Genomic DNA, 22,306 nt, shown 5'->3' with positions numbered 1-22,306 from the left:
TACAGAAGCAGTTATCCCTGCCAAAGTAGAAATCCCTTCTCTAAGAATCATACAAGAATCTGAGCTCAGCAACGCAGAATAGGTATAGAGCCGATATGAATAACTGGCTCTCATCGATGGCAAAAGAATGAATGCGATATGTCACCGTCAAATCTACCAGAATAGAATGGCAAGAGCTTTCAATAAAAAGGTTAGACCAAGACAATTCACACCGGGGCAGTTAGTGCTAAAGCGGATCTTCCCACATCAGGAGGAAGCCAAAGGGAAGTTCTCACCCAACTGGCAATGTCCCTACATGGTTCATCGAGTACTAACAGGAGGAGCACTCATACTTACAGAAATGGACGGAGAGATTTGGCCAAAACCTATCAACTCGGATGCAATCAAGAGATACTATGTTTAGAATTATTTACATGTCTTCACTTAATGTAACTGAACTATGCTTGACCTGATTTCCGTTTAAGAAGGGATACGTAGGCAGCCCTGTGGGTTCGGTCACATCTTAATAAAATCTTCATTTTCCCCACGATCAAAAACTGGGGCAAGATCGCAAGTTCAGCCAACTCCGTCATATGCGGAACAACCAAAAGTATTGTCAGAAGTATGCATTTAAACTGGGGTAGAATTTTGAGGGGGAGGAGGTCGCAATGTCTCTAAAATGTGTCACAGTCACCGATTCATCTAAATTATTTGATGTCGCATACTACTACATTTCAAATAACTATATTTATCAAATACATTGCATATTTTTCAAAAATTTTGTTTCTATGACAGCCAAGTGTTGCCCAATGTTGCCTAGGGTAACTTAAACTGGATCCCAAGACATGAGGAAAGGTCGAGCAAGAAGACAAAAGCACGAACCAACCTTGCCCCCACAAAATTCACAATTTTTCTTTGGATGCAGGCACGATAAAACAACATTATCCGCATATACATCAAGTCACTACCTTCATGGCGACAAATTACCTAGCGCAAACACCTCTAGCTAAGAAATACTTTACTTTCTCACCGCCTTCTCATCATTTGCATGAGGTTAAGCTCTACCTCCCTTCTTGCATGAGGCTAACCTCCCTAATTGCATAAGGCTAAGCACTGCCTTTATTCGCATGAGACTAAGCATTGTCTCTTCTTCTTGCATGAGGCTAAGCATTGCCTTTCCAATTGCATAAGGCTAAGCATTGCCTTTTCCCGCATGAGACTAAGCATTATCTCTTCTTCTTGCATGAGGCTAAGCATTGCCTCCCTAATTTCATAAGGTTAAGCACTGCCTTTCCCTGCATGAGACTAAGCATTGTGTCTTCTTCTTGCATGAGGCTAAGCATTGCCTCTCTAATTGCATGAGGCTAAGCACTGCCTTTCCTGCATGAGACTAAGCGTTGTCTCTTCTTCTTGCATGAGGATAAGCATTGCCTCCCTAATTCTATGAGACTAAGCATTGTCTCCCCTAATCGCATGAGACTAAACACTATCTCCATGAGACTAAGCATTGTCTCCTCTTCTTGCATAAGGCTAAGCACTGCCTTTCTTGCATAAGGTTAAGCATTGCCTCCCTAATTGCATGAGGCTAAACATTGCTTCCCTAATTGCATAAGGCTAAGCACTGCTTTTCTTCGCATCGAGACTGAACATTGCCTCCCTAATTGCATAAGGCTAAGCACTACCTTTTCCTCCCATAAGATTAAATACTATCTCCATTACGCTATCTAAGACCTAGCACTATCCTCTACTCACCTAGGGCTAAGCACTGCCCTCATCTTATACAAGACTAAGCCTTTTCTTGTCTCATTTCGCATATGACCAAGCATCATATCTTTACATTTTATGGGCTGAAACATCGCCAGTTTGTCCAAAGGCGCCATAGTCCGAAGGCATCATCCTCATAGCCGGGAGACACCATTCCATGGACTAAGGATCTCTCAAAAGTGCACATCATTATTCAAAGGCGTGATAGTCCATAGGCACCATCCTCATGGCCCGAGGATATCATTTTATGGCCTGCAAATCCCTTTATTACACGATTCATGGCCCAGGACGTCATGGTCTAAGGACATCATCCTCACCGTCCAAAGACAACCTTCATGGTCCAAAGGGAATTTGCATCACGTTTAAATTCTCACAATAACCCGTATATATTCGCATGCGACATGTTTTAAGTTTTGCAGGTAATCCAGGAGGTAACTGTTCTCCAAACGGGAGCAATCTTCGCTCCGATTTTCGTTCACAACGTTCACATCCTGCAATTATTTCAAACATAATCGACCACCATCAATTCCCGCCTTTCACTCTATGACCGTTCAGATATTTGTTCAGTGATATATCCGCAACATTTCAAATTCACATTCATGATTTCGCATAAATTCATCCGATACTGTCCTGTCCAAAAGAACCCTTTCTAAAAACATACGATCATTCTTATAACAACTCCCTCGGTTTCGTTCGCCGTAGGATCCAGAACTACACACGGCCTGATTTTCGTAACACCAGGGATATGTAGGCAACTTAGGAACCAGGGTTCGGACCCCATTTTTTCAAATCATATCATCCCTCATTCAATTCGGCCAAAATTGGTCATCATTTTCTTTACCCGACAACTCTTTCATCATTCTCGGGTAAAGAGGGCAGCTGTTGATACCCAATTTTGCCCTCATAGTTTTTAAAATAATATATATACTTTTAAAATATTTTTTTTTCATTATTATTTAGCTTACAAATCTATACAAGCACTTTTTATAATTTTTCATAGTTTTTAGAGCTTTAAAATTAGTTTTCTTGCATTTAAATTACATATATATTTAGTAATTATCCCTTTGAATTATTTGTGATGACTTAGTCATCCAAAATTACTATTTTGTATCCTCATATATGTCTCATAATAGTTTCACTTTATTTTTTTTAATATAATTACATTAGCATTTTAAAGCTATTTGCATAATCTTGCAATAATAGCCTATATTCATATACAAATGCTCCTTATTTATATTATTGGCATCAAAATAGCATTTTTATATTTTTATAATGCTAAATCATTATTTTAAATCATTTTAGTACATAAAAATATTTTTATTCATTTACTAATTATTTTTATAAATTATTTTGATAAATTATGTGTGTTTAAACGGCTGGCCCAATTTTTAAACCAATTTTCGGGTTAAAAAATAGCCCAACACCTTAGCCTAGTAACCCCAACCCAAAGTCAAACGACCCCTTTACAAGACCCGGTCGGTACCCATTTTAATTAACCCGCCACGTTCATTTTAAATTTGAGTCGTTGATCTTTCAAGATCAACGTACCTCATTTATTCCCCTCATTTTAATTACCCACCCCAACCTTAATCCTCTCAACACTCTCTCAATAGAATGACAAATAATACATATAATATTAACTTAATATCAAAGGAAGCTTTAATCAACATCAAACCTCAATTTAGGATCAAGACACTGTTCAAATTAATTTTCATATCTCACATTGGGAGATTTTTAGTATCAATATGCCATTATTCACAATACCATTATTCCCCATACCAATACCACCGTACTCTCAGCACGGAGTCCGATCACGACCCGATCAGCTAGGCTATCTCATTAGAGACATCAATAACAATTACTCTCAATATCAATACCATCGTCTTTAACACGGAGTCCGATCACGACCCGATCGACTAGGCTATCCATTAGGGACATCAACCACAATTACCATTTCAATTATAATTTTCAGCACAATCACCACCATGTGTGCGACATGGTGTCCGATCACGACCCGACCGGCTAGGCTGCCTTATTTGAGACATTAACCTTTTTATATCAATCATCGCATTTCATATTACTTTCACATCTTTTCATTTCATTGGCACTAATGGCCATAATTATAAGATCATTCTTGGCACGTTGGCCATATTCAGTATTTCATACTCACCTTATCAATTTCAAATATCATTATCATCATCAACAACAAATACAATTCAAATCAAGGTGTGTAGTACACATGCGAGCAATTTAGAGTCTAAGGCACATAGAGATATTTCACAAAATTTGGCATAATAGCCATCATTTGAACTTGACTTAAAGTCGAAACATTATTAATGCATAGCCCATATTGGACATAATCATTAAAACTAGATGGATGATGATGATTTGGACTGTGATCTGGTCACAGTTGTATGGCGTTTAGCCTGATTTTTTGTTCTTCCTCCTTTTTCCCTCTTGTGGCTTTTCCTCCCCTAGCCGATTGAAGTCCTCTACGTGATAAATTCATATTCTCAGTAATCTCTCCAAAAATCACTGCCACCTCAGGATCTGCTGGTACGGGGTTGAAAACTTATAGTAGTTGCTCTACTTCTCCATCACTTGAGGTAGAGTTTTCCTTCACACTTTCATAATCTTCTTCACTTGTGTCTTCCTCTTCCTCTTCTTCAGTGTCTATGCCTTCATCAGTTGACATTTCTTCCCCTGCCACCTCCTCCTTCTGCTCTTTTTGAACAGTTGAATGTGCATCTCTTTTTCTGGTGGTTGGTTGTTTTAGCTGGTTCTTTGTTGTGGTTATTGGTTTTATATGGCTAAAGTTGGGTGGTTGGCCTTTATTTTGATCTGATTCAGGTTTTTTTGGCTGGTTATGTTTTGTTTTTTTTGTTTTTGGTTATCTATGTTATGGTTGATTGTGTTGGTCTTGGTATTTTGGACTTGTGTTTGGTCTTTGTTGTGTCTACATGAGGGGCTAGTTTGAATTTTGGTCACACTCTGAAGTTTGAGCTACAAAAACAGATTCAACAGGCTCCTCGTTAGCTACTACTTGATCCTCCCAGCGAACTGTTTTATTCACCTTCTTGTTCCTTCTTCTTTTAGCCTTAGCTTTTGGTTCTACATTTTGTTCTTTGTCTCCTTCCTTTTGCTCTACTTCTTTTTCATTATCTGATGCACCCTTCCTGTCCATTTTTTGCTTATTATTTGCATTTGCCTCCCTTTGAACTTGTTGAGTGCTACCCCGACCCTTTCCTGACCCCTCATCTAGATCTTTCATCCTGTTCTGGTTTGTTGAATCTAGTTCTCTGATAACAACACCTTGCCCCTTCTAAGAAGTCTGTTTGTTTTTCTTTCCAGTAACCTCCTTAAACTCATCATCATTTGTTTCCTGAATATCCTTTATGCTTTTCTGCTCTTTCTTAGAAGCTTTAGACATTAGATATGTAGCTTTGTTTCTACATTCTACTTCTTCATGCCCCTGTTTTCGACAATATTGACAGTAGCTAGGGGCTGAACACATAAAGCAGAGTTCTTTCTTCACAAAGGATTTGACTCTCCCCCTGGTAGCCAAAAGCTTTTTGAAGAATGACATTAATGGGTGGCCAAGCTTTAGGATCAAAGCATAGACAAGACATTTCTCATTTGATTATGGATAATTGTGTTATATTCATAGTTTTTTGGGTACATTTTCATAGAGTACAAAATGTAAAGGAGCTGTACTCCTCAACATTACCTTTTTTGACGCATGTAAGTAGTAATCCATACCATCAGGCATTGGAAGCTAAGGTTTACGTCCTCTTTTATTATATATATATATATACAGGTAGGGGTCCAACCTAACCCCTCACCGACAAGATGACTTTTTATAATAATTTTTTTTAATGCAAAATACTCATTGAGCTTAAAATAATTACCCTTTCTCACCTATTTGAAAACTATTTATAATATATACCTACTCAAATAAAACTAATTATCCATTTGACTTAGCTTAGCTTGATTTGACCTGACATGGCTTGAATTGTCTGTTTGCTTTAGTAGCTTAATTTGACTTCATTTGGTTGACTTTGACTGAGTATTAAAAAAAAATGGGTAGGGGACAAATCACATGGGCAGAGGCGGGTAAATAATTTCCCTGCATGGGTATTTGCCAAAGATCCCCATAAGTTGAAACCGTTCAAGTTACACCGAACTTATGATAACTTTTTCTCACTTGCCAATAAATAAAACTTAAATTCTACTGACAGAAACTGCTCTGTTCTAACAATCTTGCTTGATGTTAAAAACATGTTTAAGTCATATCAGCTGCATTGTAGGCGGTTTTTGTGATAAATAAAACTTGAATACACGCAACATAATTTGCTTGTTAACTTTCTTTTCCAAGAGTTCCACGACACCATTTAGTAACTAATAAGATGGTCTTTTAAGTAGCTCATGTAGCTGCAAAAAACCAAAGAAACAGCGAAGTATAGCAGGCAATAACATGGAACAGAAACAACATGAAAATCCACAGCGAATGACATGGCGAAGATCTGAAATAAAGACATTGGTTCTATGTAAAATCACAGTATTTGACTACTGTAAAAGAGTATTTGCAGCTTCCAAGCTACACCGTGAAGTCTGCGATGCAACACTTAATTTACTAATGTTTGATCGCATAAATGTCAACAGCACAGTATTCACCAATGCGCTTTATGTCTAAAAACTAAAATATAGGTATATCATGTATAATGATGCAACTTTAGTCAATATCAAGATAACCTACCAAGAATTTCACAAGTAAAAACTAGCTTGAGCCCGGTTTGATTAAGCTTCCTATATTTTTGAAGCCTTAAGTGGCACGAATTAAGGTCCCAATTTTGAAGCTCATGGAAAGAATAAGGATCCAAGAGAGCAGATAATAGAACCAGCACCAGGATGCCGTCGAAATTGTCTTCCCAGGAAGAATACTAATTACTGATTCCAAGCTAGCGGAGCTATCAGCATGCTGTGACAAGCCAAAAGATAGGAGAATGTTGTAATTCCCATGCTTGCCCACCAACCCATCTGTTCCATTCCCACTCATAGTTATGTTCCTTATTTGAATATAACCAGCCGTGACATGGATTGAACTGGATGCTTCTGAGGAAGAATTCATACGGAAAGCTGCATCTTTTGAAGGGAACTCTGAAGCAAATGCAGGAGGAGCAGGAATACCCCCCAACATGCAGCTTGCCTGCTTCATAAATGGATACTTATAATCTGCAATATCGAAAATAAGTAAAAAATGTTATCTTGAGAAAAGAATTGTGGTCGTTAACTGAAATTCGCATTAAGCAAATCTTCAAAGGCCAAAGAGTAACATATTCTAAAGTAATTATCATTACTAAGGTCCAAATAGAACCCTTATCACTACCTGATCCAAATTTAGATGGTTCCAGTTTCGAGGATGATGCAACATTGGTCTTCTGATCGGTAGGCTCTTCACTGGGTGCAATAGGTTGGTCAGCTACCTCGCCAATATTCTGTCATGAAAGTACTGAGCTAAGCTTCAAGAAGACCAGAACAAGACAATTACATGAAGTGGAGTTAGTAAGTAATGTTACCTTGTCAGCCAGAGATGCTAAGTCAGAAACATGATCATCACCTCCAATCATCATTGGTGGATTGAAACCCATATTCTGGAAGTCATCGTCTGCATCAAAGAATGTAAGGTACTCCTCAAGCATGTCAAAACTTGACGTATCAATGGGTCTTGATAGATCACTAGCTTCAAGGAATGCCCCATCATTGAATTGAAGGGTATCAGTTGCAGTTTCAATTGGTTCATTAAACAAGTAATCCACATCTTCAGAGTTCACATTCTTGCTTGGTTCACTCATGAATTCATGCTTGACTGGATTTGCACTCGCATTCTCTTCAATTGCAGGATCAAATGATTCCTGCTCGTCTGGTGGCTGAAGCCATTTTTCTGTATCTTCAAAGGAGTAACTTGTTCCCCCACTGTTGCTAGCATTTTCCTCGCAATAGCGGTTGAAAGGAGGTGGAGCACCATCCACAGGTGTGTCAGTCCCAAGAATCTGGTGCAACAGAAACATGAACCAAAATGAGAAGATACATATAACCTCTATCTAACATAGATAGCAAGTTTATCCAAATATAATTGTGTGAAACAGGAAACGAGCTGCTATCCTTGTTTTCTTTTATTTGAATGTACACGACATGATGACTCAAGATATAGCATCCAAAAGCTTCATCAACTCAGAGTTCTAACCCAACTTCATACAAAACTTTTCAAGTAGATATCAGAAAAAAGATCCTACTAACAGGCTCAAGAGGCGGCAAGGCTAAAGATATTCAGACTAATCACAGAAAGTGTATGCCATTCTTGCAACTTCACTGAACCTACAACCCATTTTACATGCACTAACAATTTAAGAACTACAACACTGAAGGCCCATCCAAAAAAAGAAAGAAAGAGAAACACTAGCTACTTCAGTTGAAACTCATCCCTATCATCTCTCCACCTTAGTTGCCACTACTTCGCTTCAAATGAAAGAAGTGCACAAAAGAAGCGAAAGCACTTGTGTAGCTTTTGGAAAACCCTCTGCTCTTAAAAGAGCATATAACACAACCTACAACGAGCTAATAAGATAACTGCACAATAGTACTAAGGAAAATTACTTAGGTAGTAGCATTTCCAATCTCCTACTGACCAGTAATATCTTTGCATACAGGAATTGATTGCTCATAGGCCATAGCTTTAAAATATGTGAAATCAGGAAATTCACAGAAGTAGGCTCACCAAGCACATAAACAGAAAATGCACTCAAATTCATTTCACTCCCAAAGTCAAACTCATCAATAGAAAAGGCAGAAAGAAAGTTGAATTGGCATTGATAAATTCCCCGTCTAATCATGTTTTGGTGCAAGACACCATAAGACAGTAATATAAGGTTGATTATCACGTTAATTGATAATAAGAGATCTGCAATTGTTTCTCAGATTAGCATACTATACAGCTAGTATTTAAGTTGAGAGGGGTAGAGGGGCGGCTCCAGTATCCAAGTTTCGAGGAAAGTTAACATTTCTTGCATGTTAGACTTGAATGCAAACATGATTTGTCGGGCTTCGTATGTGGGTGACAGAGAAGGGGGGGGGGGGAGCAAATCACAACCATTTTTTCAGATGACCAAGGAACTACCGAAAAGAAAGAGAAACGAAAAATATACATCATAAATGGATATACCTGCTCAAGGTCATGTCCATCTAAATAGATATCATCTCCAAATTCAACTTCGTCAGCAGCCTCCTCCTTGGGAACAATTTCTAATTCATCATCCTCCCATTCCTCCTCAACAAAAGGTGCCCCATACTTTTCCCCATTCTTTGGCCCTGCACCACTCTTCTGGAAGATTCTACATAACACGAATGCATCCTTTGCACCAAAAAGCGGAGGAAGAAAATAAGAGAAGGGAAGAAAAAACAATTATATATAAATAACAAAATAATAAGCATCATCTTGCTCAAGAATGTAAGCCAGCTCGCAAAAATCAGGAAGCAAGGGGTGGGGGTTTGATGGAGGGAGAAAATTATCTCCTTCTAGCTTCCTGATAGAAAACAGAGTTCACAATTTATTTTCAATCTCCCTCCATTTCCCTGCAGCACCAGGTTTAGGAGAGGGGTTGAGAGACACAGGAAGCATTGCATTGAACAAGCACAACCACAGGTTCATATGATCTCACCTGAGCAATTCCAGCTTTATCCAATTCCTCATCAATTAGTTTGTACTCATGCATAACCCAATTAGTCCTCTGACCTTTTGGAGCCCGACCACTATGATAAACTAGGGTCTTCTTCATCCCGACAACTTTAGACTTATGATGGACAGCTCTGTCCTTTCCAGTTGTCTTCCAGTAGCCTCGTTCCGTCGCCCGATTGGTCTTTGCTCCATTACCATGCTTCTTATCAAGCATGCTAAAAAAGTACCATTCCAGATCTCTTGTTTTCAGCCTTGACATACCTAAGACACCGATAACATTATGCTAAGCTTAATCTAGAGCTCATGAATATATAAAGACAAATTCAGTGAAAGCATAATCAGATGTTTTATAAATGAATCCACAACGGTTTACAAGGTTGTGATTTATAACTCTGTACAATAAGATTGGAGAACTATGGTCCAACATGCCATATATACAAAAGAGTGTTGTGAACATATTTTTGAAGGATAAAATGACCCGAAATGCTATAAAAATAAAAGGGCAGCCCGGTGCACTAAGCTCCCGCTATGCGCGGGGTACGGGGAAGGGCCGGACCACAAGGGTCTATCGTATGCAGCCTTACCCTGCATTTCTGCAAGAGGCTGTTTCCACGGCTCGAACCCGTGACCTCCTAGTCACATGGTGACAACTTTACCTGTTAATTTTAACGGACAAACCTAAAATACTTAATGTAAATCTTAGTCCTTTGGCTCATAATCCACGTTCATACTATACATATTATACATAAATGATCAACGTAGATGCATGAAGGTAGGTGCTGCTGACAAAACATAGGCATAGACACGACTGAGCACTCTGAATAGAAATTTGAATCACGAGCCAATCTCCTAACTTTCAATTGAACATTAAAAATTCGAGTAGGTAGCGGAACAAGTCTCAAAATTTGGAAAACTAGATGAAGCCAAACCTATTTTGCTAGGAGGCAAATAGGACGAGTCAGAACTATTTTGGTGATCTTCTGAAGGAAGAGCTCCCACACCAGCTCAAAAATGCTTATCATGCGAACTAGCAGTTCTACGTTAGTTGAGACGTGAAGCTGAGTGAAGAACTATAGGCCTTCAAGCTATAAACAGAAAGTGTAAAGAGAGAAGAACTGCCAAAAATTCTGGAGATGAAATCTTGTTCATTTAAGTCGGAAATTTACCACTCAAGAAATCAGTCCTCCACCCAACTTAGTTGAATTTGCCTATATAATTCCTCTACATCCATTCCCTATTCGGTGTCTAGAGAATTTATTACTCCCTCTATCCCATTTTTTGTTGTACACTTTCTTCTTTAGTCTGTCCGGAAAAGAATGATCCAGTTATATATTTAGAAGTAATTTAACTTTAAACATTTCATTCTACCCTTATTGATAAGATTTTATAGCCACACAAATGTCTATGGCATGTTTTATACCACAGACTCTCAAAAATCTTTCTTTCTTTTCTAAACTCTGTGTCCAGTCAAAAGAATTGGGACTTATATGGCACACTTTTCTTTTTAGGATGTGTCAAGAGGAATGACACCTTTCTATATCTAGGAACAATTTAACTTTAAACTTCTCATTCAACCCATAGTGAGATGATTTATAGCTACACAAATATCTATGACATGATTTAAACCACATGTTTCATAAGTCTTTCTTTTTTTAAACTCTGCGCCCTGTCAAACAATGTCATATAACATGGCACGGAGGGAGTATATAAAGTCAGAGGCGGAGCTAGATCATTAGCTACGGGTTAGAGCAAACCCAATAACATTTGCTTATACGTCGCATTTGTATTAGAAAATCCATTAAATATGTATAAATATTTAATTATAAATCCAGTAATTAAGACAAGCTATGAATTCGGTGGGTTTCAAAACCCATATATACTTCAAACCCTGCCTCCGCCTCTGTGTAAAGTTCACATAATGGTCAAACGTACACGGCGAATAAATTCATTAGGTGTGATTTCATAGATCTGTCAATAATCCTAATTCACCAAAAACAAGTAAACACTAAGAATTTGCGGCAAAAATCCAGCAACTGAAAAAATGAAGGAAAAAAAGAAGGTTCTAGAATGAAGGGCTTTTTTTACCAGGAAGGTCCCATGGTTCAACTTTGTAGATATCGATCTCTGATATTGCATCAAATCTTAAGGGTTTCCCAATAATCTTTCGCCGGAGATAGTACCGCACCAATTCCTCATCCGTCGGGTGAAATCTGAACCCCGGCGCCAACAAATTCTTCGACCGCCTTGTTTCCATCAACCGCCGATTAAAAAAAAAAAAAGATCAAAATTTGTCAGTAAAAAGATCAAAATTTGTCAGTAACAAACTGTTCAGTTTAATATATAGTCGAAATGCGTCCAAATTTATTTAAGGTTTAAAGTGAGAGAAAATTGAAAGAATTAAGAAGATGAAAAGATGGCATTGGTTGAGCTGTTGTAATTGGATATTAGAAAAGTTGGTAAAGTATAATTTCTATGACTTTATAGAATTGGTGCGGGTCACGCTACTGCGACGTATGATACTTACCGCTTTGACACGTTTTGATGGACTGCACCAATAAAATATCAATGACTTATTTTTTTTTTACTTTTCCATATCGACAAAATACAGTATATGTGAGAAAAATAAAAAGATAAAATTAGGTAATTCCTTCTTTTCACTTTGTGCGGTGACGTTCGATGGACATAAAATTAATTTTTTTTAAAATATTCTTAACATGTACGTCAAACATATGTAAAATACTTTAGGAGTGGTTTGGTAGGGCACATAAAAATACTTTAGGGGTTGTTTGGTATAGTATATAAGACTACTTTACATGTTAGGGGTCGTTTGGTAGAGTATTAGTTAATGTTGGAATTAGTCTTGATGTGATTAGTTGTGCTGAGATTATTTCTTATTTGGTTTGATGAATTAAAAGTTTTGAAAAGGCAGTTATATATATATATATATATTAAAATTATGGTATTACTAATGCCATAATTTGTTATGTATAACAAATAGTATTGAATAGAGTAAGTAATGTAATTATTAATAAAATATGCATTTTTTTCCTAACACATCCTACTAAACGACCCCTTAAATTTCAAATTCCACAACCACATGCTATGCAGTTTATTTCCTTCAATAAAAATATTAAGCCAATCCTAGGAAGTCAGGTTATTAAGGATATTAAAGATAAGATGAAAATATTAAGATTAAATAATTTTCAAAAAATTATATATTATATTTTTTGAAACAAAATAAAAAGTGAAGTGTATTACTATATAAAATGAGAGTGAAGAAGTATATATCTTAAGACAACTCATTTAACTTAGAATTCACATTGTCTAGATTTTAGATTTACCTATGTAAAATACAATGAAACAATAACATCGAGAGTGACTTTGTGGTACTAAGCTATCATGAACAGCATGAAAATCTACTTAATTTGGATCAAAACAAAAGCAACACATAATGTCAAATGCTCGAATATAGTAAGTACTTTACTATGTTAGTTGGACCCTTCTTTTTCTTTTTGCTTCTTTTTTTTTTTCCAATTTAACTTCCAAAAATAGAACAAAGACAACTACGTGAAGACTTAATGATTTATTTAGGGTTTAAATGAAAATCAACTGTGCATATATTCGGTGTATATACGGCAAGAAACTCAATCACCCGAAAATTTTATGAGATAATTAGTCTGTCTATGCCAATGCTAGGTAGAATTACATGGTACATATGTTGGTGGGAATTAATAGATAAAAATATCAATGTTCTTTGAAACTGACACCGAACCGAATCTTATTTTTTAAATTTTTCTTTATATAATTAGGTTTTGATATAAATTTATAGCCTTACTGAATTATTATAGTAGGTTCTATGTATCCAATTTAAAATTGGAAAACGCTAATATTTGTGACCTTGGGCTTCAGGTGGATTCAGGAGGAAATGGGGATTAGTGCAAATATACCCGAATTTTGTGCCACCATCAAAGTTATACACGTAATGTACAAAAATTTGTAAGTTTGCTCACTTTAGGATCAACTTTCGACTAGCGGGTCTGAAGTTCAAAAATTCGCCTATGAAATTGCAAACTTTAGACATAAAAATGGATCTGAAATTAGCCTATTCAAAGCCTAACTTCATATAAAATTTCTGAAGTTTGCATATTATTTTTGTCTGAAGTTTTAGCTTGACAGAAACAAACTTCCTGACATTTTTATCTGAAGTTCAGTCAATATTATTTAGAAATAATTTGTTCTTACTTCAGACGTTTATGTATGAAGTTAAGCTTGTCAAAGCCTAACTTCAGAAGTTATCATAGGAGCAAAACAAAGAAAGGAAGATTATGATAAAAACAAAAACCTTATCACAAATTCAACAGATGTTTTCTTCTTCTTCCTCATTCTTTATATTATTGTGATATTTGAATCAAATATCAAGTCTACATTTTATCCAAAAACTCTCATGATGCTACAGGTTATCTTTTCATATTTATGTCTTTTGAACTTGGAAATTTCCGATTAGCACTCCGTTATCGTTCTAATATAACTATTTTTTTTTTGTTGCTAAAGAGTGTGTTGGGAGTTTCAAGCAAGATTTTGAGCCATAGACTGTGCCCTGATTAACTTTTATAAAAACCAATGCAACAGATATAAAAAACAAAAACTGCAGATTGCTAAATGGCACATTTGGTCAAGGTTACAGCAAAGACTACAGATATGTTACATAGGTTGCATAAACAGCTCAACCACTCTTTTACCATCTTCCTCTTCCTGAAGATAGTAAGAGATTACAGAATTGTGATATAAGGGTCTCAGCTGACAACTACAAACAAAAATATACTGAAAAAATGCTATCGCCTAACCCTCTCGGACGATTCTTCTCATGCCTTCGTTCTCTTTAGTCAAAAGATCAACACGCGATTGAAGAAGGTTGATCATGGCTTGGGCTCTCATCACTTCAATCTTCAGTGTCTCCCTCTCCATAGAGACATTTAGGATCCCATTCTCTAAATTACTAATAAACTTCAAGTAGCCCGGAGGCACGGATTTTTCAAGATTGGAGGAATCAAAAGTAGGGGGATTAGAGGGCTGGCCTTCCTTAGTTTCAAGAGACTCTAACAAGGGGAATCCTAAGAGAGTAGGGGAGCAATTTGTTTTCGTCATCATCGTAGTTGGTAGATCCTGGCTAGTAATAGTTGAATCTTCAGAACCATTTGCACGGCTAGAGCTTGGATCGTCATGCTTGGATCTCTTACTTTGGCTTAAAGAGAGAAGTTCAGCATCTTCTGAGCTCTCCCTCTTGCAAACAAATGGAAGACTTTGGGGTTCAATCAGGTTTTCAATATAGCGAGGAGCCTTGCGTAGAGCATCCTGTTGTCAAAAGTTAACAGTTAGCGGCGAGCAAAGTAAATCTCAAACTGGAAAAAGTTAAGCATGCCCCAGGGTTTATCGAATGAGAAATGCTCAAAACTATACGGGACATATAAACTTCAAGTTTATAAATGTACACATGCTAATGAATGTGACAACTAAAAGGAAGAGAAGGGCATGAAGTTTTGCAGCTAAATGCATAAACTTCTTTTTAATTGCAAAAGACAGTCAAGGTGAAATCCCAATAAAAACAAAGTAAAAATTGTGAGAGCACTAGAAAATGATCAGCTATATTTCTCAAGAATAATATGTTTCACATTCTAGTAGAGAATTCGAGTATTCAACAAGATTGAAATCCAGAGAATAATAATCAGCAGTGTCTTCAAGAGCTTTCACTCGTCACATAAAATCTTCACCATTTCAAGTTAGCTTGCCAGTTACTTCTGAGAATCAAGAACAGCACTATCACCAAGGAGTTTTTTCCCCTACTGATGCGTACTAAGACAGACCTATACAACTTGCTGAATTAAAGTCCACTTTGCCAAAATTTTCAATCTAGGGGTGGTTTTGAGAGCTTATTTCTGTAGCTTCACGATCAACATTACAATTTACAAGCAACATTGCACCTACAATTCCTAGAATCTCACCCGACAAGCTGATGTCCAAGATAGCTGGAGATCCACCTTTATAAAACACACTATAGTTAAGATTTGAACTTTGTGTCTTGGAGTAGTCATGGTTGTGGGGATGAAGCAGTTATTGACAAAGACGTAAATTGCTTGTTGTGATGTTCAAATTCAATTAAAAGGCTAAAGGAAGTAGCTTTTCAATTGGAATATAATGACATGTCAACGTGAACATGGGGTTTATAAGGAAGGTAGGTGGAACACGATGCTAAACCGTTAAGTGCTCTAGCAAACCACCACATTAACAGAAATCATTTTTCATTTTATTCAATTTTCCCAGAACAATTCCAATAAATAATACATAGATAGAGCAACATTGAGAGAAAGAAGAGCATCAACAAAACAGCAAAATGCTGCAATTTAGAGCATAAATCTACAAGTAACGACACAGACATTCATACTTTCCGGTCTTGTTACTTCCTTCTAGTTTGTTATTATATATGGTACTTAGCAACCACGTCCATTGTTTTTGATAATTGCTACTGGAAATTGTTGCTCCCTGATTGTTACTATTTGATGCTACTCTTTCTCCCCTTTTACCGGAAATTGTTGCTCCCTGATTGTTACTAACTGATGCTACATTTTCTCCTCTTTTTCCTTATCGTCTTTTGTCTCCCTCTTCTTTCTTTCTCCCCCCTCTTTCTTCTTCTTCTTCTTCTTCCCTTTTCTTCCTTTCCATCTTTTCTTGAGCCGATGGTCTATCGGAAACCGCCTCTCTATCTCTCCAGGTAGGGGTAAGGTCTGCGTACACACTACCCTTTCCAGACCCCACCCGTGGGATTATACTGGGTATGTTGTTGTTGTTGTTGTTGTTTGATTCCTTATCGACATTGATGGTAAAACCAAATTCTAAACCGTTATCTACAACTAAGTAACTCACAAATATAGCAAAAGTTTGCAAAACAAGGAGAAAGCAGAGCAAAGACAAAATAGATAAGAGTTTCCAATTAAGAAAAAAAGAGTAACGACAAAATAGCAAAGTTTGCAACTAAGAGCATTATATCTACACTGACAACATTGGCATTCATACTGTACTATTCTGCTTTGTTCTCTTGATTCCTTATCGACATTGATGGTAAAACAAGATTCTAAACCGTTATCTACAACTAACAAATATAGCAAAAAGTTTGCAATACAAGGAGAAAGAAGAGCAAATACAAAAATTAGAAAAGAGTTTCCAACTAAGAAAAGAAGAGTAACGACTAAATAACAAAGTACGCAATTAATAGCATTATATCTACACCGACAACATTGGCATTCATACTTTCTTGTTTTTGTTCTTCTGATCCTTATCAACAGCAACGGTAAAACAAGTGGCAATAGACATTCATTCATTTAAGTGGAAAGTTTCAGCAATCTAACAGGTCTGTACTGAAAAGGAAACAGTACCTGGTCAAGGTCATTGCCCGCAACTCGTGCTTCATCACCATTCGCCACATCATCCTCTGCCTCTCCTCCAGGAATCACGGCTATATCATCATCCCATTCCTCCTCAACGAATGGTGCATATCTGTCACCATTTGGCGGTCCTAAACCACTTTTTTGAAAGATTCTACAAAGCACAAAGGAATCCTATGTCCTCGCAAACCAACAGAAAGAGATTCTTTTGAGATTCAAAACCAAATATGGAAAGTAGCTAAGTTCACAAAAAAAGCTAGTTCACACCTGCACAATCCCAGCCTTCTCCAATTCTTCGTCTGCAAGCCTGTACTCATGCATTACCCAATTTGTTCTCTGGCCATCAGGAGCTCGACCACTATGGAAAACAAGTGTTTTCTTCATTCCAATGGTCTGAGACTTATGGCGAACAAAACGATCCTTCCCAGTAGCTTTCCAGTAGCCTTGGCCAGTGGCTCGGTTAAGTCGAGAACCGTTACCATACTTCTTATCCACAGGGCTGAAAAAGTACCACTCTAGATCTCTGCTCTTCAGCGATGAATATTCTGCACCGTATATGACAAGGCCATTCATAAAAGTGGCTGCCAAATTCAGGGAAAAGGGGGAGGTGGATTCATAACACGACAAACTAATTACTAGCCAGTGACGTGGCTAAGTGTGTTAAAGGAGGTTCAAAATTGAATCCCTTCGTCCGAAAGTTACATAGTACAAATAGGGTAACAAAAAATTAAATGCATTCACTCAGTATGAAAATTTGTATGTTTTTGAATCCCCTCGTTAGAATTCCTGGCTACGCCACTATTACTAGCCCAAAGACATACAGAAGAATGACTAATACAACAGCCCAGCTAGGAGGCGATCTGAACCCCCTTCATCGGAAAATTAAGATCAATTTATTTTTTTATGTACATATATAGATATTGAATCCTTTGACACAACCAAAGAGTTAATTCCCTTAGTGGAAAATCCTGGCTCTGCTGACAAAAAGAGATGTTATTCATATAGAAGAGCAGCATTGCAGTTTTCAATAAACCTGGAAATGTCAGAAACACACTAATATTCCGAATGAAATAATTAAACCTGAAAACTCAATCAAACCAAACCAAAAATAAATAAATAAATATTAAAAAGAAGTCACGAAATTAAAACAGATAAAAAAGCGTTATAAACAAAGAAATCATAACATAAAAGAAAACCGGACACAAAATAACGACATAAATCAACAAAAAAGGAATTGAATTGAACCTGCGAGCTCCCAAGGTTCAGATTTGTAAACATCAATTTCAGTAACAGCCTGAAACCTGAATGGCTTCCCACATGCCTTTCGCCTCAGATAGTACCTCACTAATTCCTCGTCCGTCGGATGGAACCTGAACCCCGGCGCCAAAGACGTCGGCGCCGGTGCCGGAGCGGCCACCGTTACAGCCCCTGCCGCTGCCGCCACCACCAGTGACCCTTCTTGCTCCATTTCTTAGCCTCAAAATTAAAAAGAAAACAAAACTAGACACACCCAGAAAGCCAAGAATGTAAAAATGAGATTTTTTAAGAATACCCAATACAGAAACAAATAGATAGATATTAGAATTGAGAAGATTGGAAGTGAAGTAAAGTGAAAATGGGGGAAATTGAGATAGCCTGTGGGTGAAGGAAAGGGAAGAGAGTAGAGACTTGTTTAACACGGAAATCGAAAATCTAAGAAAGATAAGCCATTCATGGGGGACAAAAGTGACCTGTGGATATGTACTTAGGTGGCGTTACCTGTCAAAACTAAGGAACACTATTTTTTTTTGTTGAAAATGTAAACATTACTTTAGGGATGTTTTCATTTTTTTTTTAATGAATATATTGAATTTGTTGTTTTTTAGTCGTTACTAATATTAATTCGCACCAAGTAAATTTACTATGGCATATTTTTTAATTGACTATATGTAAATATTTTTCCTTTAAAGTAAGTTATTTTCTACAACTGGAAAATCTTCCAAAATATCATAGAAATTATGTTATATAATATTATATAAATTCAACGAATTTAGACATAATTTTAACGTATGTGTAAATATTTTTCCTTTTTGTAAAGAAATCTTAGTCCACATTACATTTAAAGTAAGTAATTTTTGTACAATAATTAATTGCAAAATTGTATTCGTTTGTTGTATATTGTTTACTTTCACCCATTTTCAAATTTGTCTTAATTTTCTTTAAATATCTCCTTGAGATAACTTGAATAAAATAAAAGGATTTGAAACAAAAAATAGGGGATTTTTACACAAATAGCTTGCCACATTCACTGTTTACTTTTTTTTAGTCATATACATAGATTTTACATTGATTATATACAACTATACACATATAATACATAAACTATGCATATATTATACCTCCACCGGCTATTTTTAGTGTAAATGGTTGGCAGTGGCAGAGACAGAATTTTCGCTAAGGGGGTTCAAAAAAGAGAAAAGTTAAAAAGGTTGTAGCTAGAGGAAATAGAACCAATGACCTTACAAAGGTTTTGAACCCCCTTGACCACTAAGCTATGCTTTTGGGCTATGTCAAGGGGTTTCAAAACATAATATATAGAGGTAAAAAATATATTTTGCCTTATATATACAGTGTATTTTTCGACGAAGGGGGTTCCCGTGAACACCCTTCCGTCCCCCCCTAAATCCGCCCCTGGTGGTTGGGTGGGCGACTAATTGGGTTAATTTTTCTTTTGAATATAGGGAGTAGATTATTTAAAAATTCCGAAAGAAGTAAGATGAATAATTAATACAAAGTGGAAAATATATTGTTCAATGGAAATTAACGTCATGATATCTTTGGTCATTGGAAAACAATTTTTCTCACATAAGCCAAACCCCATTACCTAAAGGAAAAAAACTTTTTAAAGCTAGATTTTTTGTATCCATCGTAACTGAAAATGACATTAATATGCAAGTTTTTCTTTACTTTTACGTCGTCTTTTTCCTTTATATTTCTTTACGTGGTGCATGGCTTGGATCACAAGTTGACCAAAATGCAAAAAACATTATATACAGGTTTATATTTTATATTTTTTGAGGATAAGAATAAAATAAATGCAAACTAATCTGAGTAGTTAAAGAAGTGAGTGTGATGAGGTATGAAATAAAGGGCACCAATGCGTATTCAAAGTAAAGAAGTACAAGCAAAGCAATCTCTATTGCCCGTTCCTTAAGAAACCTTTAATTCATGACTTTTTCTCTCTCTTTATTTTTGGCTCGCCACCCGTTAGAATATATATATATATATATATATATATAAAATCACATATTTATAATATATGACTATAAATAATTTTTTATAATTATTAATTACCTGATAAAAATGATAACTACTACTATGACATGTTAAGCTTTTCTAAGGTTGTAAAATCTTTATACTTCAAATATATTTTCGATTTTTTCTATTTTTATAATAAATTAAAATTGATAACAAATACAATTTTCCAATAAACTTAAAATAATATTTTTTTGACGAAATAGAATGTTCTTTGTTCATGTTGGATTACTACGTGAAGAAAAGATATTAAAATAAGAGATGTAACAAGTAATCTAGCAATCTTATTATTTGATTCATTAGTTTGGCTTTATTTATTAATGTGTTTTTTTTTTTACCATATAGATATTTAATATTTCCTTGACCCCGAGAAAAGCCAAAAGATTATAACAATAGTTATTGGGCTAATAGCATGTTTGGCCAAGCAGCATGCCAAAAATATATTTTTTTTAAAAGTGCTTTTTCCCTCAATTTGAGGTGTTTGGCCAAATTTTTTTTTTTTAAAAAAAAAAAAATGCTTTTGGCTAGAAGCAGAATCAGTTTTGAAGAAGCAGAAAAATAGCTTCTCCCCAGAAGCAGAAGCAATTTTGACTTTTCTTCCTATCAAAAATATCTTTTACAAAATATTATATATACCAAAATAATCTTACTTATTTTAAATTATTAAGTAATATAAAATAACTTTTGGGATGAACTTTCATATTTATTGGATGATTTTTGATATATTTAAATTATCTTGAAAGAATAAAGTACTTTTTAATTTTATTTTTATATTTTACTTAAATAAAATAAAAAACTTAATTATTATCTTTAATAATAGAAATTTTTAATTATTTATCTACTTATATAACATTAACTATTAAGCAAATCTCTTCATGTCCTTATTTGTAATTTGACACATAAAAGTACTTTTTGAAAAGCTTGGCCAAACACAAATTATTGTTCAAAAGTGCTTTTCAAATTGATTAGCCAAACACAAACTGCTTTTCTCCAAATTTTTTTTTTGAAAATCACTTTTGAAAAAAAACACTTCTCAAAATAAGCTGACTTTTCCAGCTTGGCCAAACAGGCTATAAAACGGCCAATGATGCTCTTACACGCAGGGGCAGCTCAAGGCCTAAAACCAAAATTCATTCGAAGGCCTTAAATTTAAAAAATAAAAAATATCTTTTTCCAAAAAAAAAAAAATCTATTCTTCTAGCTTTGTTGAGATGCAAAATTTTTAATAATTCTATTTATTATCATTTTTTTCTAATAATTCTTTTCGAATAATAATATAGCCAACTCATTTAATTTTTCTTGAGAGTTATTGATCTTACGCAAGATTTTATCAATTTTAATTTTAAAAAACCTCTTTCTGCTGTGGCAACTACTATAGAAAATATTAACATTTTAAAAAAAGAAATATAAATATTTGAAAAAGAATTAAATCTTTTTAATTGATTGAATATGTCGCTTAGAGTATTATTTTCTACTTTAACTATTTTTAATTTAAAAAATAAGTCTAAACCATCAATATTAGAGTGACTATTATATTTTACGGAACATTCAAGATTAAGACATTATTTTTTTAAATTCACATCATCTATTGATCTAAAATTTTTACCGTTAAAACTTTTTGAACTTTTAAATTCTTGGAGAAAAAAAGTAAGAAAAAATTAAAGAGAAAGTATGTAATCTGCTAGGAGAAAAGAAAAGAGAAATTGTGACTTGGACAAAATAAGAAAGTGTAAAAATTTACAACTATTCATATATCCCATAATAATCATTCTAGTATTGATGATTTATTCACAAATATAACAAAATTATCTTTCCTTTTATATGAAAAAATACTTTTCTACTCAAAGTACTCAATATTGTTTTTAAAAAAATCTATAAATTTATTATTATAAAAAATGGGTGCCTTACTTGCTTCACCAGGGAGCCGACACTGCTTACACAGTGTGATATTGTGCACTTTGAATCAAGCTAATACAGTTTTTCTTAAAAGACCTCATACTATTAAGAGATCTCTATAGTTATATGTAAGCTCTCAATCTTTTCAGCTATCAATATGAGATTTTGTTCGCATACCCAATAATATTTTTATTGTAGAATAGCT

General features: G+C 35.4%; 2 protein-coding genes across 2 annotated transcripts; both read right to left on the bottom strand.

The window, feature by feature from the left end:
* Window positions 1–6,266: 6,266 nt before the first annotated feature.
* On the bottom strand, window positions 6,267–11,922 carry LOC107778298 (NAC domain-containing protein 78-like). Its single transcript, XM_075227826.1, has 6 exons — window positions 11,561–11,922; window positions 9,459–9,736; window positions 8,963–9,151; window positions 7,320–7,793; window positions 7,130–7,238; window positions 6,267–6,975 (listed from the first exon to the last, which is right to left on the bottom strand). Exons 1-6 carry the CDS (start codon window positions 11,727–11,729, stop codon window positions 6,566–6,568), a joined length of 1,629 nt encoding a protein of 542 aa, XP_075083927.1. The 5' UTR covers window positions 11,730–11,922; the 3' UTR covers window positions 6,267–6,565.
* Window positions 11,923–14,107: 2,185 nt separating this feature from the next.
* Window positions 14,108–18,605, bottom strand: LOC142167814 (NAC domain containing protein 50-like). Its single transcript, XM_075227825.1, has 4 exons — window positions 18,157–18,605; window positions 17,179–17,456; window positions 16,903–17,085; window positions 14,108–14,827 (listed from the first exon to the last, which is right to left on the bottom strand). The coding sequence occupies exons 1-4, from the start codon at window positions 18,377–18,379 to the stop codon at window positions 14,315–14,317; spliced, it is 1,197 nt and encodes a 398-aa protein (XP_075083926.1). The 5' UTR covers window positions 18,380–18,605; the 3' UTR covers window positions 14,108–14,314.
* Window positions 18,606–22,306: the final 3,701 nt, after the last annotated feature.

The sequence above is a fragment of the Nicotiana tabacum genome, chromosome 13, assembly GCF_000715075.1.
Source record: "Nicotiana tabacum cultivar K326 chromosome 13, ASM71507v2, whole genome shotgun sequence".
In the NCBI taxonomy this organism is placed as follows: domain Eukaryota; kingdom Viridiplantae; phylum Streptophyta; class Magnoliopsida; order Solanales; family Solanaceae; genus Nicotiana; species Nicotiana tabacum.
The sequence above is the reverse complement of the archived record's forward strand: the minus strand, read 5'-3'. Positions and strand labels throughout refer to the sequence as shown.

What these genes read in the sequence shown, in the direction of transcription:
- LOC107778298 (XM_075227826.1), bottom strand. Translation starts at nt 11,729, where the DNA reads ATGGAAACAAGGCGGTCGAAGAATTTGTTGGCGCCGGGGTTCAGATTT. An exon ending in ATAAAGCTGGAATTGCTCAG is followed by an intron (nt 9,152 to 9,458) that starts GTGAGATCATAT and finishes TTTGGTGCAAAG; the next exon opens with GATGCATTCGTGTTATGTAG. An exon ending in TAGCATCTCTGGCTGACAAG is followed by an intron (nt 7,239 to 7,319) that starts GTAACATTACTT and finishes CTTTCATGACAG; the next exon opens with AATATTGGCGAGGTAGCTGA.
- LOC142167814 (XM_075227825.1), bottom strand. Translation starts at nt 18,379, where the DNA reads ATGGAGCAAGAAGGGTCACTGGTGGTGGCGGCAGCGGCAGGGGCTGTA. An exon ending in AGAAGGCTGGGATTGTGCAG is followed by an intron (nt 17,086 to 17,178) that starts GTGTGAACTAGC and finishes GCGAGGACATAG; the next exon opens with GATTCCTTTGTGCTTTGTAG. An exon ending in CGGGCAATGACCTTGACCAG is followed by an intron (nt 14,828 to 16,902) that starts GTACTGTTTCCT and finishes TTTTGACAACAG; the next exon opens with GATGCTCTACGCAAGGCTCC.